The sequence below is a fragment of the Pongo abelii genome, chromosome 2 (genome assembly GCF_028885655.2).
Source record: "Pongo abelii isolate AG06213 chromosome 2, NHGRI_mPonAbe1-v2.0_pri, whole genome shotgun sequence".
Classification (NCBI taxonomy): Eukaryota; Metazoa; Chordata; class Mammalia; order Primates; family Hominidae; genus Pongo; species Pongo abelii.
Window position 1 is genome coordinate 105135912 of NC_085928.1, and position 25857 is coordinate 105161768.

General features: G+C 46.6%; 1 protein-coding gene across 7 annotated transcripts in view; it reads left to right on the forward strand.

Moving 5' to 3' along the window:
• USP4 (ubiquitin specific peptidase 4) overlaps positions 1-25857 on the forward strand; it is a 68615-nt gene that overhangs the window by 17503 nt on the left and 25255 nt on the right. For 3 of the 7 annotated variants that reach the window (XM_054550230.2, XM_024244001.3, NM_001131835.1), the window contains 7 exon segments: positions 7-133; positions 809-954; positions 1085-1146; positions 14221-14361; positions 15140-15257; positions 20010-20183; positions 24604-24762. In XM_054550230.2, coding sequence (XP_054406205.1) covers positions 7-133; positions 809-954; positions 1085-1146; positions 14221-14361; positions 15140-15257; positions 20010-20183; positions 24604-24762 — 927 coding nt within the window. 7 annotated transcript variants of the gene reach the window in all.

Here is a 25857-nt window from a genome sequence, read left to right on the forward strand (position 1 = left end):
TCATAGGTCGTGGAGCATGGCCTGTTTGTCAAGCACTGCAAAGTCGAGGTGTATTTGCTGGAACTGAAGCTCTGCGAGAACAGTGACCCCACCAATGTGCTGAGTTGCCATTTCAGCAAGGCAGACACCATTGGTGAGAGGCTGGGCTGGGGTCCCTCGTATGTGGTGAGAGAGTGTAGGACATTGTGGCTGATGGGAGGGAAGAAGGCATTATTTTATATGCCCTCTTCAGATTTGTTACCCAAATCATCTCGAGCTGTAGTTGCCAGTCCTGACCTGGGAGCCCATTCCTCCAGGAATTCTTATGGAGAGAACACTGGGCCTGCTCCTTGCCCATTTGTCTATGATAATGAAGATAAGGAAATGTAGATCCAAAGAAGTTTAAAAATAACTTATTTAAAAATCTCAGCAAGGTTTACAGTGAGCTATGATCCCACCACTGCACTGCAGCCTGGGCATCAGAGCAAGATCCTGTCTTAAAAAAAAACAAATCGCAGCCAGAAAATGGCAGAGCTAGCTTTTGAAGCCATATCTGAGTTAACTCCAAAGATAAGCTTTCTCACTTTCTATGTTGCTTTTGCGCTATAAATGAGAGACACACGTTAGAGAAGAAGCATAGGGAGACTTTCCAGGCATATGAGTGCAAGAGGCCACCCATGGGAGATGATTGATTTTAAGAGTTATCAGGGGGTTGATCCAGAGCACCTGTGAGCATCTGACAAGAAAGAGGATGAGCATTAGTTTTCCATGGCTGTCTTTAGCCTTGCATGTGGACAAAGCCCCAAGTGATATTTCTGCCTGTTCCTAGCAACCATCGAGAAAGAGATGCGGAAGCTGTTCAACATCCCTGCGGAGCGTGAAACACGGCTCTGGAACAAATACATGAGCAACACCTACGAGCAGTTGAGCAAGCTAGACAACACTGTCCAGGATGCTGGGCTATACCAGGGTCAGGTAGGAGGGCCCAGGCCATTCCCCAGCAGGTAGCTCTGCGCAGGGTGTGTGGCCAGATACTTTCTGCTTCTAAGCATGTTGGAAGTGCGGTGGTTTGAACTCTCCTCATTTGGTTTCCCCTTTCACTCAGGTGCTGGTAATTGAGCCTCAAAATGAAGATGGCACATGGCCCAGGCAGACCTTGCAGTCAAAGTAAGTGAATTTTTTTCTCCCTTGTCGTAGGCTCACATGTGCAAAAGAGACAGTCTTTCCTAAGGCAGTACTTGTACTAAGAAAAATTGATCTGATTCAGATGAACAACCCCTATTTTGTGTATCCAGAGTTCATGCTTCTGGATGAAGACCCTGGCTTTTGGTAGCAGGGCAGCATCTAAGGGAAGCCTGTCAGGATATCTCAGCAAGGTGGCGAGCCTCTCCTCGTGGAGAATGAGAAAAGGAGGAAGGGATCTGAGGGATCAAGTCTAAGGTTGCTGCTCTACCAAGAGGTTGCTTTGTTTTTGTCATGCTTTTATTTTCTCCACCTGTAGTTAGAGGCCTTGATGGATAAGAGGAAGGCTAAGGCATGGGGTTTTATATGACTTAAAAGTAATAGTTGAGGCCTGAGCATGGTAGCTCATGCCTGTAATCTCAGCACTTTGAGAGGCCATGGGAGGTGGCTCACCTGAGGCCAGGAGTTCGAGACCAGCCTGGCCAACATGGTAAAACCCTGTCTCTACTAAAAATACAAAAATTAGCCAGGCATGGTGGCAGGTACCTGTAATCTCAGCTACTCCGGAGGCTGAGGCTCGAGAGTCGCTTGAATCCAGGAAGTGAAGGTTGCAGTGAGCTGAGATCGCACCATTATACTCCAGCCTAGGTGACAGTGCAAGACTCTGACCCAAAAAAAAAACAGAAAAAGGTGATAGCTTGATTCCACCTGTTTCTGCCCAGTGGCCTGTCACTCATTGTTGCCCTGGGAGCTTGCTGGGTGCATTGTTCAGCTACAAAACTTGGACTAAAGACACATCTGTCTCAAGAGATGTTCATGTGGTAAGTGGAACTGTGCATGTTCTTAGAAAGGGAGATAAAGAAGTGATGAATTTTCCTTATGGTATAAGTTTTGGAAATTATATCTGTGTTCCAGTAGTTATGGGAACAATGTTGCGCTCTGTCCTTTTCCCTCTGTCAGGCCTTGGACTGTGACCATTACATAGTAGTGGGCTCCTAGGTCATTTGAGAACCATAAAAACTATGAGTTCTTAAGAGAAGAACTGTTAGACCCACTGAAGTCCAGTCATGGACTCCAGTTTAAGAAACCCTGGTTGCCAGTTATTGACAAGATGAATAAAATAGCTGTGGTAGGCATAGCTGTGCTCATCTTCACCCTGAGATACCCATATCCTAATTCCCAGAATCTGTTTCAGAATCTGACATTATGTCAGGTGACATGGCAAAAGGGACTTTGCAGATGGGATTAAGCACAATGGTGAGTGCCTGTAGTCCCAGCTACCTGACAGGCTGAGGTGGGAGCATTGCTTGAGTCCAGGAGTTTGAGGCTGCAGTGAGCTATGATTCCGCCATTGCACTCCAGCCTGGGTGACAGCAAGACCCCATCTCCATTTTTTTTTTTTTTTTTTTTTTTAAAAAAGGCCAGGCGCAGTGGCTCACGCCTGTAATCCCAGCACTTTGGGAGGCCGAGGTGGGCGGATCACCTGAGGTTGGGAGTTTGAGACCAGCCTGATCAACGTGGAGAAACCTCATGTCTACTAAAAATGCAAAATTAGCCGGGCATGGTAGTGCATATCTGTAATTTCAGCTACTCGGGAGGCTGAGGCAGGAGGGAGGCTGAGGCAGGAGAATCGCTTGAACCCGGGAGGCGGAGGTTGCAGGGAGCTGAGATTGCACCATTGCACTCCAGCCTGGGGAACAAGAGCGAAACTCCATCTCAAAGAAAAAAAAAAAAAGAATGTCTGTTCACTAGTGAGTGGAGACAAGCCATAAGCCACACAGTGAGAGAAGAGATTTGTAATCCATGTCTGACAAGTTGTGTCCAGAATTTTTTTTTTCTTTTTTTTTTCCCTGTGATGGAGTCTTACTCTGTTGCCAAGGCTGGAGTGCAAGGTGCGATCTCAGCTCACTGCAACCCCCACCTCCCGGGTTCAAGTGACTGATGCCTCAGCCTCCCGAGCAGCTGGGACTACAAGCGCCCACCACCATGCCCAGCTAATTTTTGTATTTTTAGGTTTTACCACGTTGGCCAGGCTGGTCTTGAACTCCTGGCCTGTAGTTATCTGCCTGCCTCAGCCTCCCAAAGTGCTGGGATTACAGGCGTGAGCCACCACACCTGGTCGTATATCCAGAGTTGCAAAGAAACTCCTACTAGTCAATACGAAAAAGTCAGGCAACACTAGTGGAAAAAAGAGGCAAAAATGTAGAATTATATGCACATTCTGCTACTCAACAAGCCTGTTGTTAGGCGTATAACCAATAGAAATATATCCCATGTTCTCTTAAATACATATTTCAGGATGTTTGTGCTAGCACTGCTTGTCATAGTTACAGACTGGAGCTAACCCAAATGTCCACCAAAAGTAAGTGGATAAACTGCAGTAAGTGTAAGCACACAATGAAATTCTGTACAGCTTTGCACAACAGTGATGAGTCTAATGAGAAATGATGAATGAGAGAAGGTGGACACAAAGCAGGGCATAATGATTCTGTTGACATAAAACTTTATAACAGGCAAAATTAACCTTGGGGATTCATGGTCAGGACTGGTTAGTGTTGGGAAGAATTGCGACTGAATCGTGAGGACACCTAGGGGTCTGGGGGTGTCCTGTTTCTTGGTTAGGGTACTGGTTACATGGATGTATCACTTGGTACAAATTTCTTGATTTTATACACTCAGGGGTTTTGTTTTTTTGTTTTTTTAATAGATGGAGTCTTGCTCTGTAGCCCAGGCTGGAGTGCAGTAGCATGATCTCGGCTCATTGTAACCTCCGCCTCCTGGGTTCAAGCAATTCTTGTGCCTCAGCCTCCCGAGTAGCTGGGATTACAGGTGCATGCCACCCATGCACAGCCAATTTTTGTATTTTTAGTAGAGACGGGGTTTCACCATGTTGGCCAGGCTGGTCTCGAACTTCTAGCCTCAAGTGATCTGCCTGCCTTGGCCTCCCAAAGTGCTGGGATTACAGGCGTGAGCCACCGCGCCTGGCCAAAAAAAATCAATAATAGGCCAGGTGCGGTGGCTGGCCAACATGCTGAAACCCCATCTCTTAAAAAATAGAAGAAAATTAGCCAGGTGCAGTGGCACATGCCTGTAATCGTAGCTACTGGGGAGGCTGAGGCATGAGAATGGTGGTGGGGATTGCAGTGAGCCTAGATCGTGCCACTGCACTCCCACTTGGGCGATAAGAGTGAGACTCTGTCTCAGGAAAAAAAAAAAGGTACAATAATAATCAAGGTTTAAGAAAGCAACTAATATCTATAATATTCCAGAGATAAATTCTGGGTAATTCCAACATAGGTGAGGGGGCAGGAATTAGTATAGAGCAGAAAGAGATGAGAATGTCCAGAACTACTATTCTTGGGAATGAGAAAGGTGAACAATTGTAAGTTTATGTAATTTATGGGGAAAAATAAAAATAGAGATCCTAATAAGTTAATGGAACAACTAATAGAAACGGAAAATTGAATGTATAACTTTGAAACATGCTATGTCAGTTAGGAAAGGCTTGCTGGCACGTAAGAAAAATCTGCAAATTAGCGTATTAAGCAAGATGGAGGCTTACATCTTTCTGAAAAGAATTTCTGACGTAGGCAGTCAATCCATTGCTGACATAGCAGCTCCATGGCAATATTAAGCCCAGCTGACCTACTCCTTCCTTTTTAGGACATTTCTCAGATATCATACATCAAACCTTCCTTTATATCTCATTGGCTAATCATATGACAATACCTGGCTTTCAGGAAGGCTGGGATGTACTGTATAGCAGGACTGCATCATGTCCAGCTGAAAACTGGGGTTCTCAAACTAAGGAAGGAGGGGAAAATAGCTATCAGGAGGCGACTAGCAAACTGCCACACCTGCAAATAGAAAATTAATGGAAGGCAAGAATGAAGGGGGGGAAAAAAACTAAGAAGTATGGTAGTTAGAAAACATGTTAGAACATGTGGAAAAAGAGGAAAAAAGAAGAAAACCTGAAATAAGGAGGTTGAATTAAATTCAGTTAAGTCTAATAACAGCATTAGAATCACTGTAGATAAGTTAAATTTACCAAACTAAAGACAAACTCTCAGATCAGACTTTAAAAGACAAACCACACCAGGGATACAGTGGTGTGTGCCTATAGTCCCAGCTACTCAGAAGGCTGAGGGAGGAAGCTTGCTTGAGCCCAGGAGTTCGAAGTTACCGTGAGCCATGATTGCATCATTGCACTCCAGCCTGGGCAACAGAGTGAGACCGTCTCTTTTTCTTTTTCTTTTTTTTTTTAATTTGAGACGGAGTTTCACTCTTGTTGCCCAGGCTGGAGTGCAATGGCGCGATCTTAGCTCACCGCAACCTCTGCCTCGCAGGTTCGTGCAATTCTCCTGCCTCAGCCTCCCGAGTAGCTGGGATTACTGGCAGGAGCCACCACGCCCGGCTAATTTTGTATTTTTAGTAGAGACAGGTTTTCTCCATGTTGGTCAGGCTGGAGACCCTGTCTCTTGGGAAAAAAGAGTCAGGCATGGTGGCTCATACCTGTAATCCCAGCATTTTGGAAAGCTGAGATGGGAGGATTGCTTGAGGATAGGAGTTTGAGACCAGCCTGGTCAACATAGCAAGACTCCTGTCTCTACAAACATTTTTTAAAAAATTAGCTGGGCATGGTAGCTTGTGCCTGCAGTTCCAGCTACTTGGGAGGCTGAGGTGGGAGGATCCCTTGAGCACAGGAGTTTGAGGCTGCAGTGAGCTAATTGTGCACTGCACTGCAGCCTGGGTGACAGAGCAAGAGCTTGTCTCAAAACACAAGAAAACAAAACAAGGCTGGGTGCAGTGGCTCATGGCCTGTAATCCCACATTGGGAGGCGGAAGTGGGTGGATCACTTGAGGTCAGGAGTTCAAGACCAGCCTGGCGAACATAGCGGAGACCCCATATCTACTAAAAATACAAAAAATTAGCCAGGAGTGGTGGCGTGCACCTGTAATCCCACCTACTTGGGAGGCTGAGGCAGGAGAATCGCTTGAACTCAGGAGGTGGAGGTTGTAGTGAGCTGAGATGGCACCATTGCACTCCAGCCTGCGTGACAGTGCGAGACTCCACCTCGGAAAAACAAACAAACAAAAACATGTTTAGTAATACATTGTGTGTCAAAGACACAGAGAAGTTGAAATTGAGGGAATGGAAATAGTGGCTCACGCCTGTAATCCCAGCACTTTGGGAGGCAGAGGCAGGCAGATCACGAGGTCAAGAGATCAAGACCATCCTGGGCCAACATGGTGAAACCCCGTCTCTACTAAAAATACAAAAAAATTAGCTGGGTGCGATGGCATGCTCCTGTAGTCCCAGCTACTCGGGAGGCTGAGGCAGGAGAATCTCTTGAACCCGGGAGGCGGAGGTTGCGGTCAGCTGAGATCACGCCACTGCACTCCAGCCTGGGCGACAGAGCAAGACTCTGTCTCAAAAAATAAGAAAACATACATCAAGGGAATATGTCATCGAAGGAAGGTCACTAGTTGGCTTAATAACTTTTTTAAAACCTACCAATAGAGTCAGTTTTATATATTTCTTTTTTTTTTTTTTTTGAGACAAAGTCTTGCTCTGTCGCCTAAGCAGGAGTGCAGTGGCGCGATCCCTCCCAAGGTGGTGGAATTACAGGTGTGAGCCACCATGCCTGGCCAATGTATTTCTATTTATTTATTTATCCCTCAACAGTCCTCCGTCCAATTTTATATATTTCTTGGCAGAGGATAGTAAATGTTTCCATGGATGGATTCCTTGGTGGTGGTGGTGGTTGTTTGTTTTTTTTTTTTTGAGGTGGAGTCTTGCTCCATTGCCCAGGCTGGAGTGCAGTGGCACGATCTGCAACCTCTGCCTCTCAGGTTCAAGCGATTCTCCTGCCTCAGCCTCCCGAGTAGCTGGGATTACAGGTTCGTGCCATCACGCCCAGCTAATTTTTTGTATTTTCAGTAGAGACGGGATTTCACCACATTGGCCAGGCTGGTCTCGAACTCCTGACCTCAGGTGATCCACCCACCTTGGCGTCCAGAGTGCTGGGATTATAGGTGTGAGCCAGCACACCTGGCCGGTTGTTTATATTTAAGTGTCTTTTTTTCACTAATGAGGACCACCTTGTAAATTCTGGGCATTTTCAGAGTTTTCTCTTCCATGCGAATTGCTCCAGCTAACTTAATATTAGTTTCTCAGGGGTTTCTGTAGACCTGGCTTTGTCTCTTTCCATCTGTTTCTCTCTTTCCCTTTAACGTCACTTGCCTGAGGTATATAAGGCCCTTTAAGGTTGCCAGCCCAGAGCTAGAAGAGATTGGTGTCCCTGAAGTTAAGAAAGCCACCTTTGCCTACGGATGGTGTTCACAGTGTTGGTGTGGAGTCACAGCTTGACTTTTGGGAAGGCAGCAAGTATTCTGACTGTTAAGAGTTTATTGTGGCTGGGCACTGGTGGCTCATGCCTGTAATCCCAGCAGTTTGAGAGGCTGACGTGGGAAGATTGCTTGAGCCCAGGAGTTTGAGACCATCCTAGGCAACATAATGTGATCCTGTCTCTTAAAAAAATAAAATTAGGTCGGGCACGGTGGCTCATGCCTATAATCCCAGCACTTTGGGAGGCTGAGGCGGGCGGATCACCTAAGGTCAGGAGTTCAAGACCAGTCTGGCCAACATAGTGAAACCCTGTGTCTACTAAAAATGCAAAAATTAGCTAGGCGTGGTGGCGTGTGCCTGTAATTCCAGCTACCTGGGAGCCTGAGGCAAGAGAATCGCTTAAACCCAGGAGGCAGAGGTTACAGTGAGCTGAGACTTCACCATTGCATTCCAGCCTGGGCAACAAGAGTGAAACTCCATCTCAGGCTGGGCGCAGTGGCTCATGCCTGTAATCCCAGCACTTTGGGAGGCCGAGGCGGGCACATCACGAGGTCAGGAGATTGAGACCATCCTGGCTAACACAGTGAAAGCCCGTCTCTACTAAAAATACAAAAAATTAGCCGGGCATGGTGGTAGGCGCCTGTAGTCCCAGCTACTGGGGAGGCTGAGGCAGGAGAATGGTGTGAACCTGGGAGGCGGAGCTTGCAGTGAGCTGAGATCACGCCACTGCACTGCAGCCTGGGCAACAGGCGAGACTCTTGTCTCAAAAAACAAACAAACAAACAAAAAACAAAACAAAACAAAAAAAGAGTGAAACTCCATCTCAAAAAAAAAAAATAGGGGGCCCCAGGAGATGTTGACCCAGCAGGCCGTGGCGCTGCAGAACTATGACAACAAGCTGGTCAGATGCATAGAGGAGCTATGCCAGAAGCAGGAGGAGCTGTGCTGGCAGATCCAGCAGGAGGACGAGAAACAGCGGCTGCAGAATGAGGTGAGGCAGCTGACAGAGAAGCTGGCCTGCGTCAACGAGAAGCTGGCCCGCGTCAATGAGAACCTGGCACGCAAGATTGCCTCTCGCAGTAAGTTCTACCAGACCATTGTGGAGACGGAGGCCACCGACCTCAAGATGCTGGAGAGCTCCCAGAATTTGCTCAGTGTCCTGAAGAGGGAAGCTGGGAACCTGACCAAGGCTACAGCCTCAGACCAGAAAAGTAGCAGTGGCAGGGACAGCTGACCAGACCGTGGACAGGGCCTGCCTTTGTGCGCCCCTCAACTCAGCCCCAGCAAGTCTGTCCACAGAGCGTCTTCTTCATAGCAGCAGCTGCCTTCTTTCACTGTCTCAGGTGCTAAGAGGGGCAGCTGCCAACCTCCACTGGCATCAGTGACAAGCCCGGGACACAGCCTGTGGGTCCTGGCTTCCTGCTCACACAGGCTATGGGGATGGTGGGCTCTAGGTCAGCTCTGCAAGGGGCCTGTCTCTGCGGCACCCACACTCCTGGGCTGCCAGGGAGGCCCTGGTTGTAGTCTGAGCACCATGGGGGTCCCCTCAGTCAGCAGAGGACCAGGGCAGGGGGCAGGGGTTCTCCTTCATCCCAGAACCCAAACCTTGGGGCTCACCCCTGTGGCCTGTGACTGTCAATAAAGATTATCTTTGTAAAAATAAATAAATGATTGAATGAATGAATGAAAAATAAATTAACCGGGCTTGGTGGCTCACGCCTATAATTCTAGCGCTTTGGGAGGCTCAGGCGGGCAGATCACTTGAGGCCAGGAGTTCGAGACTAGCCTGGCCAACATGGTAAAACGCTGTCTCTACTAAAAATAAAAAAAATAGCCAGGCATGGTGGCATGCACCTGTAATTCCAGCTACTCGGGAGGCTGAGGCATGAGAATTGCTTGAACTGGGGAGGCTGAGGCATGAGAATTGCTTGAACTGGGGAGGCTGAGGCATGAGAATTGCTTGAACTGGGGAGGCTGAGGCGTGAGAATTGCTTGAACTGGGGAAGTGAGGTCTGCAGTGAGCTGAGATTGGACCACTGCACTCCAGCCTGGGTGACAGAGTGAGACACTCTCAAAATAAATAAATAAAGTTAAATTAAAAGAGTTTATCATTATCTTAATTATAATTCCGGGTACCAGACTCTGGATACTTGAGGTCAGTCTTTTTTTTTTTTTTTTTTTAGATGAAGTCTCGCTCTTGTTTCCCAGGCTGGAGTGCAATGGCGCGATCTTGGCTCACTGCAACCTCCACCTCCTGGGTTCAAGTGATTCTCCTGCCTCAGCCTCTGAGTAGATGGAATTACAGGCATGTGCCACCATGCCTGGCTAATTTTGTATCTTTAGTAGAGATGGGGTTCCTCTGTGTTGGTCAGACTGGTCTCGGACTCCCAACCTCAGGTGATCCGCCCACCTCGGCCTCCCAAAGTGCTGAGATTACAGGCGTGAGCCACCGCGCCCAACCTAGTCTTAAAGGATAGACTTATCCTCAGAGCAGCATTCAGTCTGGAGAACATCTGAGAAGCAAGTGGAGTGCAGTAGATTAAGGAGGGCAGGGATGGGCTCTGCCTGGTTTGTCCAGAGACTCACTTTGAGCCTGGGCACAGGGATGTTACAGGGCTCCACCATGGTTTCAGGCGCACGTTTGAGTTGTAATTGATAATCATGTGACATGCCTGGGGAGCAGGACTTACCAGTAGAAAAGTGCCTGGGAGTCCAGAGGCTTGACTACAGTGTCTCTTAGGAGGAGAGGTATCCTTGTTTGGAGGCATGGTGTCTGTTTTCAGAGTGTGGCATGAGACCCAGTCACAAATCAGAGTGAGATCTTGCTTACCTAATATGTATGCCTGAGATTCAGACATTTCCCCTGGCTGCCTGTTTTCCAGCCTGTAATGCCCAGGGTGTGTTCCACAGTTGCCGGAAGGTCTGGAGACAAGTCCCTGCCCTAATGCTCAGCATTTCCCAGATTGTAGTAAATTTTCTGAAGAGAAGTTTTGCTTCTGACTTGTCTGTCAAAGATAGAGTATTTTTTAATAGATAGGGTCTTGCTTTGTTGCCCAGACTGGAATGCAATGGCATGATCATAGTTCACTGCAACCTCAAACTCCTGGGATCAAGGGATCCTCTTGGCTTAGCCTCCTGAGTAGCTAGGACTGCAGGCACGTGCTGCTATGCCTGGCTTTTTCTGTTTTGTAGAGACAAGTTCAGCCTCCCAAAGTGCTGGGATTGTAAGCGTGAGCCACTGCACCCAGCCTAAGGATAGAGTTTTTTTGTTTTTTTGTTTTTTAATCTTACTGTGTAAATTTTAAAGCATATAAAAAGTATCCTTATATGCCCTTAATTTGATTGAATTTACTGTGAAAACTACTGGCAGTATTTTCTAGAACATTTTAAACATCAAATAAAATTTTTCTTTAATTTCTATCACCTGGAAATGTTGTCTCTTTAAGAAATTGACAGGTCTTGGATATCTCAAATGATTTGTATGGATTTTTGCCCTTTTTAAAAATAAATAAATAAATAAATAGAGACAGGGTCTTGCTATGTTGACCAGGTTGATCTTGAACTCTTGGCCTCAAGCAGTCCTCCCACCTTGGCCTCCCAAAGTGCTAAGATTACAGGCATGAGCCACCAGGCCCGGCCGATTTTTGCCCTTTTAAGCTCAAGAAAATAGATAAGTTATCAATGAATAGTTACCGAAAAGAGGAGTGCCATGCTCTATATCTTGAGGTTCTGTGCATCAGAACTTGAATTTCACTATTCTGTCTTACCTGCCCTCAGTGCTGAGATGACTGAGTCTGCCATTGCATATCAGACCAGCCTTGGGCAGTAGACTTTCTTTATGCATAAGAGGCTAGGAAATCACATTGGACATCTCACTAGACAGGATTGAACGCATGCATGCTTAAGTCTCCCATGTGGTGAATGAGAGTACCCTTGGCTGTGGTGAATCTCACTTAGTGCAGCTGCTTGAGTTCTTGGACTCCTTTGCAGCATGAGGATGAAGCTGTGTGAACCAAATCCTCTTTAGGATTAGAGAAGGGTACATTTCCTTATGAGAAGGTGAGAGACTGAGGAGCCCTCATTCTCCCTTACTGTGACCGCATTGTGGAGCAAACCTCAGTTCAGGTACCTGCTTAGACCCTATATAATTTCCTGATGTGCCCACTGCTGGTATACAAGATCATACTTGTTTTTGCTGCCACGTATTTCTTCTCACAGGGAAGCCAAGTTGAGATCAGATCCCATGAGGGTGAACACCGTGTGGGAACAGTACATCTTCTTAGTCATTTTCTGTATTCTAAAAATAACCCAGTATTCTATAAGGGAAATCCCAGTTTTATATTTGAAACAATGGAGGAGGATTCACTTTCTTCTTTGGTTGAGTGCAGTGGCTCATGTATGTAATCCCAGCCCTTTGGGAGGCTGAGGCAGGAGGATTGCTTGAGTCCAGGAGTTTGAGACCAGCCTGGGCAACATAAGGAGACTGTTGCTATGGATTACCAAAAAAAAAAAGGTAAAAATTAAAAAAATTTAAAATAAGATTTACTTTCTTCCTTATGTCCTTATATAGATTCTAGCAGATTGATGAAATTGATAGCAATTTAAAATTTGGACAATTAGCCCTTGAATTAATTTGAAAGTAGAAATCTAAAATAAGAGCCTGAAAAATATTAAAACATGAGTTTGAAACAGAGAGGTTACACTGGCAAATTTGAAGAAACAAAATACTCCATTGAAACCAAATTGCCATTTTTCTGTTCTCATGTCCTTATAGCCAGCTATTTAATTTGCATCCAGCCTTTTTGGGGAAAGTCATCTCGTATTGCCATTTTTCTTTTTTTTTTTGAGATGGAGTTTTGCTCTTGTTGCCCAGGCTGGAGTGCAATGGCACGATCTCGGCCCACTACAACCTCCGCCTCCTGGGTTCAAGCAGTTCTCCTGCCTCAGCCTCCCAAGTAGCTGAGATTACAGGCATGCGCCACTAGGCCTGGCTAATTTTTTGTATTTTTAGTAGAGACGGGGTTCCACCATGTTGGTAAGGCTAGACTCGAACTCCTGACCTCAAGTGATCCACCCACCTTAGCCTCCCAAAGAGGTGGGATTATAGGCGTGAGCTACCTCGCCTGGACTTATTGCCATTTTTCTTTGCCTTTCACTGATAATTTTTAAAATTCAGGGAAGCAGGCCAGACGCGGTGGTTCACGCCTATAATCCCAGAACTTTGGGAGGCCAAGGCAGGCAGATCACAAGGTCAAGAGGTCGAGACCATTCTGGCCAACATGGTGAAACCCTATCTCTACTAAAAATACAAAAAAATTAGCTGGGTGTGGTGGCACGCGCCTGTAGTCCCAGCTACTTGGGAGGCTGAGGCAGGAGAATTGTTTGAACCTGGGAAGTGGAGGTTGCAGTGAGCCAAGATTGTTCCACTGCACTCCAGCCTGGTGAGAGAATGAGACTCCGTCTCAAAAAAAAAAGAAAAAAAATTCAGGGAAGTTTATGATTTGTAAATCAAACCAGGATGCTTGAAGATGAACCTTGTGGGTTTTTTTTGTTTTTTTTTAAGAGACGGAGTCTCGCTCTATCACCCAGGCTGGAGTGCAGTGGCGCGATCTCGGCTCACTGTAACCTCTGCCTCCCGGGTTCACGCAATTCTCCTGCCCCTCAGCCTCCCCAGTAGCTGGGACTACAGGCACATGCTGCCATGCCTGGCTAATTTCTTTATTTTCTTTTTTTTTTGAGGCAGAGTTTCTCTCTTGTTGCCGAGGCTGGAGTGCAATGGTGCGATCTTGGCTCACTGCAACTTCTGCCTCCCGGGTTCAAGCAATTCTCCTGCCTCAGCCTCCCGAGTAGCGCCATCACATCTGGCTAATTTTTTTTTTTTTTTTTTTTTGAGATGGAGTCTTACTCTGTCACCAAGCTGGAGTGCAGTGGTGCAGTCTCGGCTCACTCCCGGGTTCAAGTGATTCTTCTGCCTCAGCCTCCCGAGTGGCTGGGATGACAGGCACCTGCCACCACGTCCAGATAATTTTTGTATTTTTAGTAGAGATGTGGTTTCACAGTGTCTTGAACTCCTGACCTCATGGCCAGGCTGGTCTTGAATTCCTGACCTCGTGATCCTGACCTCATGATCTGCCAGCCTCGGCCTCCCAAAGTGCTGGGATTACAAGGGTGAGCCACCTCACCCGGCCTAATTTTGTATTTTTAGTAGTGACGGGGTTTTTCCATGTTGGTCAGGCTGGTCTCAAACTCCTGACCTCAGGTGATCCGTCTGCCTCGGCGTCCCAAAGTGCTGAGATTACAGGCGTGAGCAACCACGCCCGACCTGGCTAATTTGTTTTGCATTTTAGTAGAGACAGGGTTTCACTGTGTTGCCCAGGCTGGTCTTGAACTCCTGAGCTTAGGCAATCTGCCTGCCTCGGCCTCCCAAAGTGCTAGGATTACAGGCATGAGCCATTGCGCCTGGTCAGCCTTGTGGTTTTTCACACTGAAAGGATATGTGGTGGTGTGGACTGATGTGACAGGAAGACCAGTTAATTTGTGGACTCTCACTTAAATAAAGTTTACCTTGAAGTAGTATGAATACAGGCTTTTTGTAATTTATTTTAACTTAATATGAAGAATATTTATTCCTTGAGAAGCAACCTAAGGCATTAAATAGGGCTTGCTCTTTGCAAAAAGTCAGTAGCATTGTTTCTGCTTCTCTCTCCCAGATCAAGCACTGCGCCTAGCAGAAATTTTACTACCTCTCCAAAATCATCAGCAAGTCCCTATTCCTCAGTGTCTGCCTCTCTCATTGCAAATGGTGATAGCACTAGCACCTGTGGGATGCACAGTTCCGGTGTCAGCAGGGGGTAAGAGCAGGTCCTTTCACTCTGCTTCCTTTCCCGCGGTCCTTTCCCAGGCTGTATCTTGAGAGCTCATCTGCCGTTACACTAAGCATAGTGGGGTTAGAGTTCCTCATGGGAACATGCTACATGTAGTTTCTCACTCCATTTCATACCTACAGTAAAGTGTGCTGCCAAGTTCTGATCTGTGTTGCTTGTCCTCCTGTGAGCTGGTGTTTTCCCCACAGCCTACATCACAGGTAGTCTCGGAGGGTGGGGGGTCACTGCATTTGTTTATGAAGGGATGGGCTGGCACATGTGGCAGAATAGTTGTGAAGGGACAGTGCTCAGCTGTCACGGATGGCTGTGATCCTTTCTCCAGGCATTTCAGGCACACCTGCCACGTGGCATAGATGTGGGGAAGAGGGCAAATGAGGTGAGGAAGTGTGCATGAACTTTCAGGGCCAGTCAAGCCTGGGTGTGGCCTGGTGGGTGGTAGCAGATGCAAGGTCTTAATAACTAAAATGGTGTTCCCTAAAGTCACCTGGCAAAATTAGCATTTGCCAAAGCCTAACGGAGGAAAATTCAAATAGTGTTTCTTTCCTTAAGGATGTGCTTACCAGCTGCTAGTATGTCAAGTAAAGGGTGGGGCAGGTCTGGAGGGCAGGGGTGGGGGTAGAGGGAATTTGCATCATGGGCTTACTACCACACAAGTTCTAGAGGCCCCAATAGGAGCCTCAAAAAGCATCTTGAGGGCATGTGTTATGCACTTGCTTTTATTGCTGATGTGTGTTGTGTTTTCCAGTGGATCTGGCTTTTCTGCTTCGTATAATTGTCAGGAGCCACCATCCTCTCATATACAACCTGGGCTCTGTGGACTTGGAAACCTGGGAAACACCTGCTTCATGAACTCTGCTTTACAGGTAGAGAGAACTTCCATTCAAATAACACAGCATCTTGAGGTTTGGGTGTAAGTGGCTGCAAAGGTACTGGGTGGATCCTTTCCCAGGAGTCCCTGCCTACCCCTTGTTAGTGCTTCAGTAGTCTCTCCTAGGGCATCTCCCACTAGGTGGTATAGAATGGTTTCATCAGTGTTTGTGGACCCCAGATGTCTTTGTAGTCAGCTCTGTGTTTGGTTTTATAGTAAGATTATTTTGAATTTTATTGACTGTTGAGGTATGATCTCTGTAGAAAATATTGGAGTGCATCCCTGATTGGTCTCTGATGGGATGAGGAAAAGTTACAGCAGGTGATGCCAAGCTCAATTATGCCTTGCTGAAGGCTGACTACCTTTTCACTAAAAATAGCCGTCCCAGCCTGGCGCAGTGGCTCACGCCTGTAATCCCAGCACTTGGGAGGCCGAGGTGGGTGGATCACGAGGTCAGGAGTTCAAGACCAGCCTGGCCAATGTAGTGAAACCCCCCCCATCTCTACTAATGATACAAAAATTAGCTGGGTGTGGTGGCATGCGTCTGTAGTCCCAGCTACTCAGGAGGCTGAGGCAGGAGAATCACTTGAACCTGGGAGGCGGAGGTTGCAGTGAGCTGAGATCACGCCACTGTACTCTAGCCTGGGCGACAGAGTGAGACTCTGTCTCAAGAAAAAAAAAAAAAAAAAAAAAAGATAAAAAAAAGTCCGGGTGCAGCATGGTGGCTCACGCCTGTAATCCCAGTACTTTGGGAGGCTAAGGTGGGTGGATAACCTGAGGTCAGGAGTTCGAGACCAGCCTAGCCAACATGGCAAAACCCCATCTCTACTAAAAATACAAAAATTAGCCAGGTGTGGTGGCACATGCCTGTAATCCCAGCTTCTCAGGAGGCTGAGGCAGGAGAATCGCTTGAACCAGGAGGCGGAGGTTGCAGTGAGCCGAGATTGCGCCATTGTATTCCAGCCTGGGCAACAAGAGTGAAACTCCGTTTCAAAAAAAAAAAAAAAAAAAAAAATAGATGTCCCGCCCCATGCTCCTTACTAGAGAAAATCCAAAATCCCCTCTTTGAAACTTGCTTATTGGCCAGGCGCAGTGGCTCACACCTGTAATCACAACCCTGTGGGAGGCTGAGGGAGTAGTATTGCTTGAGGCCAGGAGTTTGAGGCCAGCCTGAGCATCATAGCGAGACCCTGTCTCAAAATGGAAAAGAAAATAAACCTTGTTTATGAATTCATCAAATATTTATTGGGCATATATTATGTGACAGCACTGTAATAGTCATGGGCTGCAAGGAGTTAAAGTCCAGCTTCAAAGTTAGGAGGGCACAGTCCCCAAGACTGCCCTCATTTCCGAAACCAACTGCAAGTGTGCAGGTTTCCAAGACCACCCTTAGTTTTGGTAATTTGTTTAGAAGGAGTCACGGAATTTACTTAAAGTTATTATACTCATGATGATGGTTTATTGTAGTGAGAGGATGTAGACTAAAATCAGCCAAGGGAAGAGGCATATAGGGCAGAGGTCAGGAGGATCAAAATGTAGAGCTTCTGTTGTTTTCTACCTATGGAGTCAGTACATGGTACTTTCCTTTTTTTTTTTTTTTTTTTTTTTTTTGATACAGCATCTCTTTCCTCTTTCTGTTGCCCAGGCTGGAGTGCAGTGGCGCAATCTTGACTCACTGCAACCTCCGCCTCCCAGGTTTAAGCAATTCTCATGCCTCAGCCTCCTGAGTAGCTGGGATTACAGGCACACGCCACCACGCCTGGTTAATTTTTGTATTTTTAGTAGAGACAGGATTTCACCATGTTGGCTAACCAGGCTGGTCTCAAACTCCCGACCTCAGGTGATCCACCCACCTCAGCCTCCCAAAGTGGTGGGATTACAGGCGTGAGCCACCGTGCCTGGCCAGAACATGGTGTTTTCCTGGCATTGATGTGTAATGATGCATATGGAGAGCTGCAAACTATGGAAGCTCACGTGAGCTTCAGTGTCCAGAATTTTTACTGGGGCTTCATTATATAAATATGATTGACTGGCAGGGTGTCGTGGCTCATGCCTGTAATCCCAGCAGTTTGGGAGGCCAAGGCGGGCGGATCATGAGGTCAAGAGTTTGACAACAACTTGGCCAACATAGTGAAACCCCGTCTCTACTAAAAATACAAAAAATTAGCTGGGCATGGTGGCGGGTGTCTGTAATCCCAGCTACTTGGGAGGCTGAGGCAGGAGAATCTCTTGATCCCGGGAGGCGGAGGTTGCAGTGAGCCGATATGATGCCACTACACTCCAGCCTGGGTGACAGTGCGAGACTGTCTCAAAAAAATATATAATAAAGTATAAATATGATTGACTAATTACCTATGTGAACTGATACCATGGGACCCAAAGCCCCCACCCTAAGTCACATTTTTGGTTTTTCTGGAGTGGCTAGCCCTTCTCACCCTAAGACTAGACTGTACAGTTCTGATCAGCCTCTTCTCCACCTCCAAAATTGTTTTGTTAGATTATCCAGTATGACCCAAGGCCCACCAGGCAAACAGACAGTCCTATCAGGCATAACATTCCAGGGGCAAATAGATTACCTCCCAGAAGCCAGGGGCAAAGCTAGACCTTCTGTTTGAGCAAAGCAAAATTCATTTTTTTTTTTTTTTTTCTTAGAGACAGGATCTCTCTCTGATGCCCAGGCTAGTGTATAGTGGCATGATCATAGCTCACTGTAACCTTGAACTCCTGGGCTCAAGTGATCCTCCCACCTCTGCCTCCCAAATAGCTGGGACTACAAGTGTGTACCATCAGGCCTTGCTAATTGTTTTTTCTTTTTGTTTTGCATGTGTGTTTTTTGTTTGTTTGTTTGTTTGTTTGTTTTGTGGAAACGTGGTCTCACTTATGATGCCCAGGCTGGTCTCAAACTCCTGGCCTTAAGCAGTCTTCCTACCTTGGCCTCCCAAAGTGCTGGGATTACAGATCTGAGCCACTGCACTTGGCCCAATATTCTTTACATAGGTACTCAGTGGTAAGCAAACCAGCAATCGTTTTTGTCCTCATAAAATTGATAATCTGGCTGGGCACAGTGGCTCACACCTGTATCCCAGTGATTTGGGAGGTCCAAATGGGAGGATCACTTGAGCCCAGGAGTTTGAGACCAAGCCTAGCTAACATAAGCAAGACCCTATCTCTAAAAATTAAAGAAAAAATTTTTTAAAGACTTACATTTTCACTTTTTTTTTTTTTTGAGACATAGTCTTGCTCTCTTGCCCAGTCTGAAGTGCAGTGGTGCAGTCTTGGCTCACAGCAACCTCTGCCTCCCGGGTAGCTGGGATTACAGGCATGTGCCACTATGCCCAGCTAATTTTTTGTATTTTTAGTAGAATGGGGTTTCACCATGTTGGCCAGGAAGGTCTTGAACTCCTGGCCTCAAGTGATCCACCCTCCTTAGCCTTCCAGAGTGCTGGGATTACAGGTATGAACTACCACACCTGGCCTACAGTCTAACTTGGAATTTTTTTGTAGTGTGAGCGAAAACATAAAACATTTGTTAAAAGATTAGATAACCCTTGGGTTTTGAAATTATTTTCCGGCCGGGCGTGGTGGCTCCCAGCACTTTGGGAGGCCGAGGCAGGTGGATCACCTGAGGTTGGGAGTTCCAGACCAGCCTGACCAACATAGAGAAACCCCATCTCTACTAAAAATACAAAATTAGCTGGGCATGGTGGCGCATGCCTGTAATCCCAGCTACTCAGGAGGCTGAGGCAGGAGAATCGCTTGAACCCAGGAGGTGGAGGTTGTGGTGAGCTGAGATTGCGCCACTGCACTCCAGCCTGGGCAAAAAGAGCGAAACTCTGTCTCAAACAAACAAACAAAAAAAATTATTTTCCTCTTGTGGTGAGGTGGAAGTAGCCTAGTACTGAAGAAGAGGTGTGATTTGGCTTTTCATGGGCAAGTTTTTCCAAGTCTTTGTACCCTCAATTTTCCTCAGCTATTGAGTGAGGATAATGATGAGTTTTATAGTTCTAAATGTAAATATTAGGGCAAAAAGGGTTAAAATTTCATGATTTAAGCTTCCATCTCATGATGCTAGGAAAAAGAACCCATAGGAAGTAGAAGGAGAGAAATAATAGTGTTAAGAACAGAAACTAATGAAAAAGGCTGGGCGCGGTGGCTCACTTCTGTAACCCCAGCACTTTGGGAGGCCGAGGTGAGCGGATCATCTGAGGTCAGGAGTTTGAGACCAGCCTGGCCAACATGGTGAAACCCCATCTCTACTGAAAATACAAAAATTAGCTGGGTGTGGTGGCCGGCACCTGTGATGTCAGCTACTCAGGAGGCTGAGGCAGGAGAATTGCTTGAACTCAGGAGACAGAGGATGTAGTGAGCCAAGATCGCGCCATTGCACTCCAGCCTGGACAACAAGAGCGAAACTGTCTCAAACAAACAAACAAACAAAAAACCTTTTTCATTAAATAAGAATTATTCAATTATTCAGCTTTTTTCCTAAGGTAGTTTTTTTCAGAGACAAAGTCTTAGCCAATGCATATGCGGTCCTCTGAGACCATGTCCCTCAGAGATTAGCTGCAAGAGGTCCACCAGCTTGGCCTCCTTGAGGCTGTGCTTTACTGTCGTGAGCCTTCAGAGAATCTCCTGAGTGCCTCATTTTGTTGGCATTGTCCCTCAGTGACCCTTTAGAACTTGATTTATCTTGTATCTCTGGTACTGTCTAGAAGGTGTGTAAAGCCCTTATCATGTTCTGTTTCAGTGCTTGAGCAACACTGCACCACTGACTGACTACTTTCTCAAAGATGAGTATGAAGCCGAAATCAACAGAGACAACCCTCTGGGGATGAAAGGGGAAATTGCAGAAGCCTATGCCGAACTCATTAAGCAGATGTGGTCTGGAAGGGACGCCCATGTGGCACCTCGCATGTTCAAAGTAGGTAGACATATATATATGGGTTGGGTATCCCTGTATATAGATGCCTGGGACCAGAAATGTTTCGGGACTTCAGGTTTTTTAGGGTTTTTTTTTTTTTTACAGTATTTACATTATGCTTACTAGTTCAGCATCCCCATTCCAAAATCTAAAATGTTTCAATGAGCATTTCCTTTGAATATCATGTCAGTGTTAGAAAGTTTATGGATCTTTAAGCATTTGGATTTCAGATTTTCGGATAAGGGATACTCTCCTGTACTTCCTTTTTCCCACTTTGGGGAGAGTGGTTTAGTGTTGTTATGAGGCATTCCTTTCGTTGCATTTTGGGATTAAGATGGGATCTGGGCCACGCTCTGTGGCTCACGCCTGTAATACCAGCACTTTGGGAGGCCGAGGCGGGTGGATCACGAGGTCAAGAGATTGAGACCATCCTGGCCAACATGGTGAAGCCCCATCTCTACTAAAAATACAAAAAGTAGCTGGGCGTGGTGGCACGCGCCTGTAGTCCCAGCTACTTGGGAGGCTGAGGCAGGAGAATCACTTGAACCCGGGAGGTGGAGGTTGCAGTGAGCCGAGATCGCGCCACTGCACTCCAGCCTGGTGACAGAGCGAGACTCTGTCTCCAAAAAAAAAAAAAAGATGTGATCTCATGACCGGTCGCGATGGCTCATGCCTGTAATCTCAGCACTTTGGGAGGCCAAGGTGGGCAGATCACCTGAGGTCAGGAGTTCAAGACCAGCCTGGCCAACATGGTGAAACCCCCTTTCTACTAAAATACAAAAATTAGCTGGATATGGTGGTACACACCTGTAATCCCAGCTACGCAGGAGGCTGAGGCAGGAGAATTGCCTGAACCCGGGAGATGGAGGTTGCAGTGAGCCAAGATCGTGCCACTGCATTCCAGCCTGTGTGACAGAGCGAGACTCCATCTCAAAAAAAAAAAAAGAAAAAAGATGGTTTCTGAGACTAAAAGCACCACATTGTCAAGCCCTTTTTTCTGTTATTCAGTCATTTAGCACACCCCTAAGTGTCCTCAGTGCCCACCTCTGGGTTGGGGATGTCCCAGAAGTTATTTGTAAGCTGTCTCCTAAGAATGCTGTATTCTGTGGTGGCAGTATTTAAATAAATGGTCAGTTTCCTAAGCCGGACTACAAAAATTCAGTTTCTTGGAAGGCCGAGGTGGGAGGATCTCTTGAGCCCAGGAGTTTGAGACCAGCCTGGAAAACATAGTGAGACTCTGTTTTTGTTTTGTTTTGTTTTGTTTGAGACAGAGTCTCACTCTCTTGCCCAGGTTGGAATGCAGTGGCATGATATTGGCTCACTGCAGCCTACACCTCCCGGGTGCAGGTGATTCTCATGCCTCAGCCTCCTGAGTAGCTAAGACTACAGGTGTGCGCCACCATGCCTGGCTAATTTTAGTATTTTTAGTAGAGACGGAGTTTTGCCATGTTGGCCAGGCTGGTCTCAAACTCCTAATCTCAGGTGATCTGCCCGCCTTAGCCTCCCAAAGTGCTGGGATTATAGGCATGAGCCACCGTGCCCGACCAAGTCTCTGTTTCTTTAAAAACAACAAAAAAGTTGGCCAGGCGCGGTGGCTCACACCTGTAATCCCAGCACTTTGGGAGGCCGAGGCGGGCGGATCACAAGGTCAGGAGACTGAGACCATCCTGGCTAACATGGTGAAACCCCGTCTCTACTAAAAATACAAAAAAAAAAAAAAAAAAAAAAAAAATTAGCTAGGTGTGATGGCAGGCGCCTGTAGTCCCAGCTACTCGGGAGGCTGGGGAAGGAGAATGGCGTGAACCCAGGAGGCAGAGCTTGCAGTGAGCCAAGATTGCGCCTCTGCACTCCAGCCTGGACAACAGAATGAGACTCTGTTTCAAAGAAAAAACAACAACAACAACAAAAAAGTCCGGGCGCGGTGGCTCATTCCTGTAATCCCAGCACTTTGGGAGGCTGAGGCGGGCAGATCACGAGGTCAGGAGTTCGAGATGAGCCTGACCAACATAGTGAAACCCCGTCTCTACTAAAAATACAAAAATTAGCCAGGCGTGGTGGTGCACACCTGTAATTCCAGCTACTCAGGATGCTGAGGCAGGAGAATTGCTTGAACCTGGGAGATGGAGGTTGCAGTGAGCCGAGATCACGCCACTGCACTCCAGCCTGAGCGACAGAGTGAGACTCTGTCTCAAAAACAACAACAACAACAAAATTAGCTGGACATGGTGATGTACTTGTAGTCCCAGCTACCAGGGAGGCTGAGGTGGGAGAATTACTTAAGCCTGGGAGGTCAAGGCTGCAGTGAGCTGTGATTGTGCCACTGTACCCAGCCTTGGCGACAGAGACCCTGTCTCTAAAAAAAATGAAAATTCAGTTTAACTTCTAGTATCATCTGAAGGCTGTTTCCAGGTTCTCTGAGCCTGGATTCTACAGGCTTTGTGGTTTGAGTTGGGACCCCCTAAGTCAGGAATTGGGCTGACATTCTTGGAAGGTGATGTGAGGGGCAGTTATCACTGGGGTCCCTCAGCCAGGAAGGTTTAAGGAGAAGACATGGATACACTCGGAGCAACTTGGGCTTTCCATTGCCCCAAATGCTTTTTCCTGCTGAGGTGGAGGTGCTTTGCTCCCTCCCGCTCAGCAGATTTAAGCTGAAATCTGAAAGATCCTATTTAGCCTGTACCACTGGGATTCATGGAGCTTCATGCAACATATGATAAGAAAAGACATGCATATTTATGATTCAGAGAGGAAAAAAAATAGCACCTTAGCTCAGTGAGAAAACTAAAATCTCAGGTGGTTTGTTGAAATTGAAAACTAATTATCTTTCATCCCCTTGGTCACATTAATCCCTGGGAAATATATGAATGACTGTTCACATACTAAGTCACAAAGAAACTACAATTGGGTGGCAACGGCTGGGTGCGGTGCCTCACACCTGTAATCCCAGCACATGGGGAGGCCAAGGTGGGTGGATCACTTGAGGTCAGGAGTTCGAGACCAGCCTGGCCAATATTGTGAAACCCCATCTCTACTAAAAATACAAAAATTAGCCAGGTGTGTTGGCACATGCCTGTAATCCTAGCTACTCGGGAGGCCAAGGCATGAGAATTGCTTGAACCTGGGAGGCAGAGGTTGCAGTGAGCTGAGATCGCACCACTGCACTTCAGCCTGGCAACAGAGCGAGACCCTGTCCCAGAAAAAAAAAAATAAAAAAGAATTGGGTGGCAACACACTGTGCTGAAGCTAATGTAAATAAACAACTGGAAGGTAGTGTTTAGGGATATTAGGGAAGTGTGGAGCTTCCTCAGTGATGGATGTGTTGTATATCTGCACTGTGTTATGGTAGCCACCAGCTCAAGCACCTCTGAGCACTTCAGATGTGGTTCATTTGACGGAGGAACTGAATTTTTAATGGTTTTTAATTGTAATTAATATAAATTTAAATTGCCATATGTGGCTAGTGGCTATGGTATTAGAGAACAGGTGTAGAACAGCGGTTCTCCATTTTTTTTTTTTTTTTTTGAGACAGCCTTGCTCTGTTGCCCAGGCTGGAGCATACTGGCACAATTTCGGCTCACTGCAGCCTCTGCCTCCTGGGTTCAAGTGATTCTCCTGCCTCAGCCTCCTGCATAGCTGGGATTACAGGTGTGCACCACCATGCCCAGCTAATTTTTGTATTTTTAGTAGAGATGGGGTTTCACCATGTTGGCCAGGCTGGTCTTGAACTCCCAACCTCAGGTGATCTGCCTGCCTCAGCCTCCCAAAATTCTGGGATCATAGGCATGAGCCACTGTGCCTGGCTGGTTCTCCATAGGATACATCACAATCTCTGGGAGTGCTTAATACAACACAGACTGCTAGACCCATCCCCAGAGTTTCTGATTGAATAGGTTTGGTGTGGGGCCTGAGAATGTGCTTTTCTACTAAGCTCCCAGGTGATACTAATGCTGCTGGCTGGGGACCATACTCTCAGAATAACTGGTAGAGAGTAATACTGGACAGACAGTATTTAGGCACCTGAGGGCTGTTATGTACAGGAGGATTCCTCCAGCTGATGCAAGTATTGTTTGTAATGTCCTTATGGAGTTTAAGACTCTGAACCAAAGAAGGACATGTTGGAGAGGGATTCATGTCAGTACTTGGGTGTGGTTACTCTGGGTACCCCACCCTTCCTCCTTAGGACTCAGGGCAGTGGCCCAGGTTCCAGGTTCATCCTCCTGGCTCTCTGATCTAGGCCTTCTCTCTGGTGGGAACCACTGGCCTCCTGTAGGCTCTTCAGGAGTTAATTGGACTACTCAACCAAGTGTTCTCTCTCACTGCCCCAGCTAACTCCTCAGAGCTATTTTTGATGACAATTCTTATTTGATTTAACTAGTTCTTTATGTATTATGCCTTCTGATGCAGTTGGTTTTTGTTGTAGACTCAAGTGGGACGTTTTGCTCCTCAATTTTCTGGCTACCAGCAACAAGATTCTCAGGAGCTGCTGGCCTTTCTTCTAGATGGATTGCATGAAGATCTGAACCGAGTAAAGAAAAAGCCCTACTTGGAGCTGAAGGATGCCAATGGGCGGCCAGACGTGGTATGCCATTAATGATGTCTGAACGATAATATGCCAAAGAACCTGCCTCCTATTGAGAGTGCAGAGATGTTCTTCTGGTCTTTGAGTGTTGTTGACAGGGCCCTGGTTGCTTCTCACTGTAGCTAGTTATAGGGATATGGTCTCTGGTCAGAAAGGGGCTAACTGTAGTTACTGCTTTTTTTTTTTTTTTCTTAAATAGAGACAAAATCTTGCTATGTTGTCTAGGCTGGTCTCCAGCTCCTGAGCTCAAGCAGTCCTCTCACCTCAGCCTCCCAAAGTGCTGGGATTACAACAGGCATGAGGCACTGTACCCTAGTTACTCCTAATGCTTCCTCTTGGGCTTTTTCAAATTAGAGTGAGCTTGTTTGATATTTCACTGGTGAACTAGGGACTAAGAACACTCTGAAAACTGTAAAGTACCTATAGTGAGGACCCCTAAGATTGTTATTGCTCACAATAAAATCCATCCATGATTACTTAATTTGTTATTAGTATCATTAGGACATTTATACTTTTTGCCTTGATTCTCTGATCAGTGCAAGAGGATTTTAGTATTTCAGCTACCCTATCACATTGGGATAATCAATATGAATGCTTTAAAGTAAAATTTAGATCTTCTTAGAAAAACTATGAGTTAGCTGAGCTGTAGTATAGATAAAAACTTTATTTTTTAAATTTATTTATTTATTTTTTTTGAGATGGAGTCTCACTCTGTCGCCCAGGCTGGAGTGCAATGACGCGATCTCGGCTCACTGCACCCTCCACCTCCCGGGTTCAAGCGATTCTCCTGTCTCAGCCTCTCGAGTAGCTGGGACTACAGCCACGTGCCACCACGCCCAGCAAAATTTTTGTATTTTTAGTAGAGAGGAGGTTTCACCATGTTGGCCAGGCTGATCTTGAACTCCTGACCTCAGGTGATCCGCCTGCCTCGGCCTCCCAAAGTGCTGGGATTTCAGGCGTGAGCCACCATGCCCGGCCAAAAACCTTACTTTAGATCACTGGAAACATATGGGGGGGCTTTCCTTGCCCTGGCCATGTCTCTGTACCCATGGTGTTCTCCAGGCTTCTGTTTCCTATCAGGACACACAGACCCCT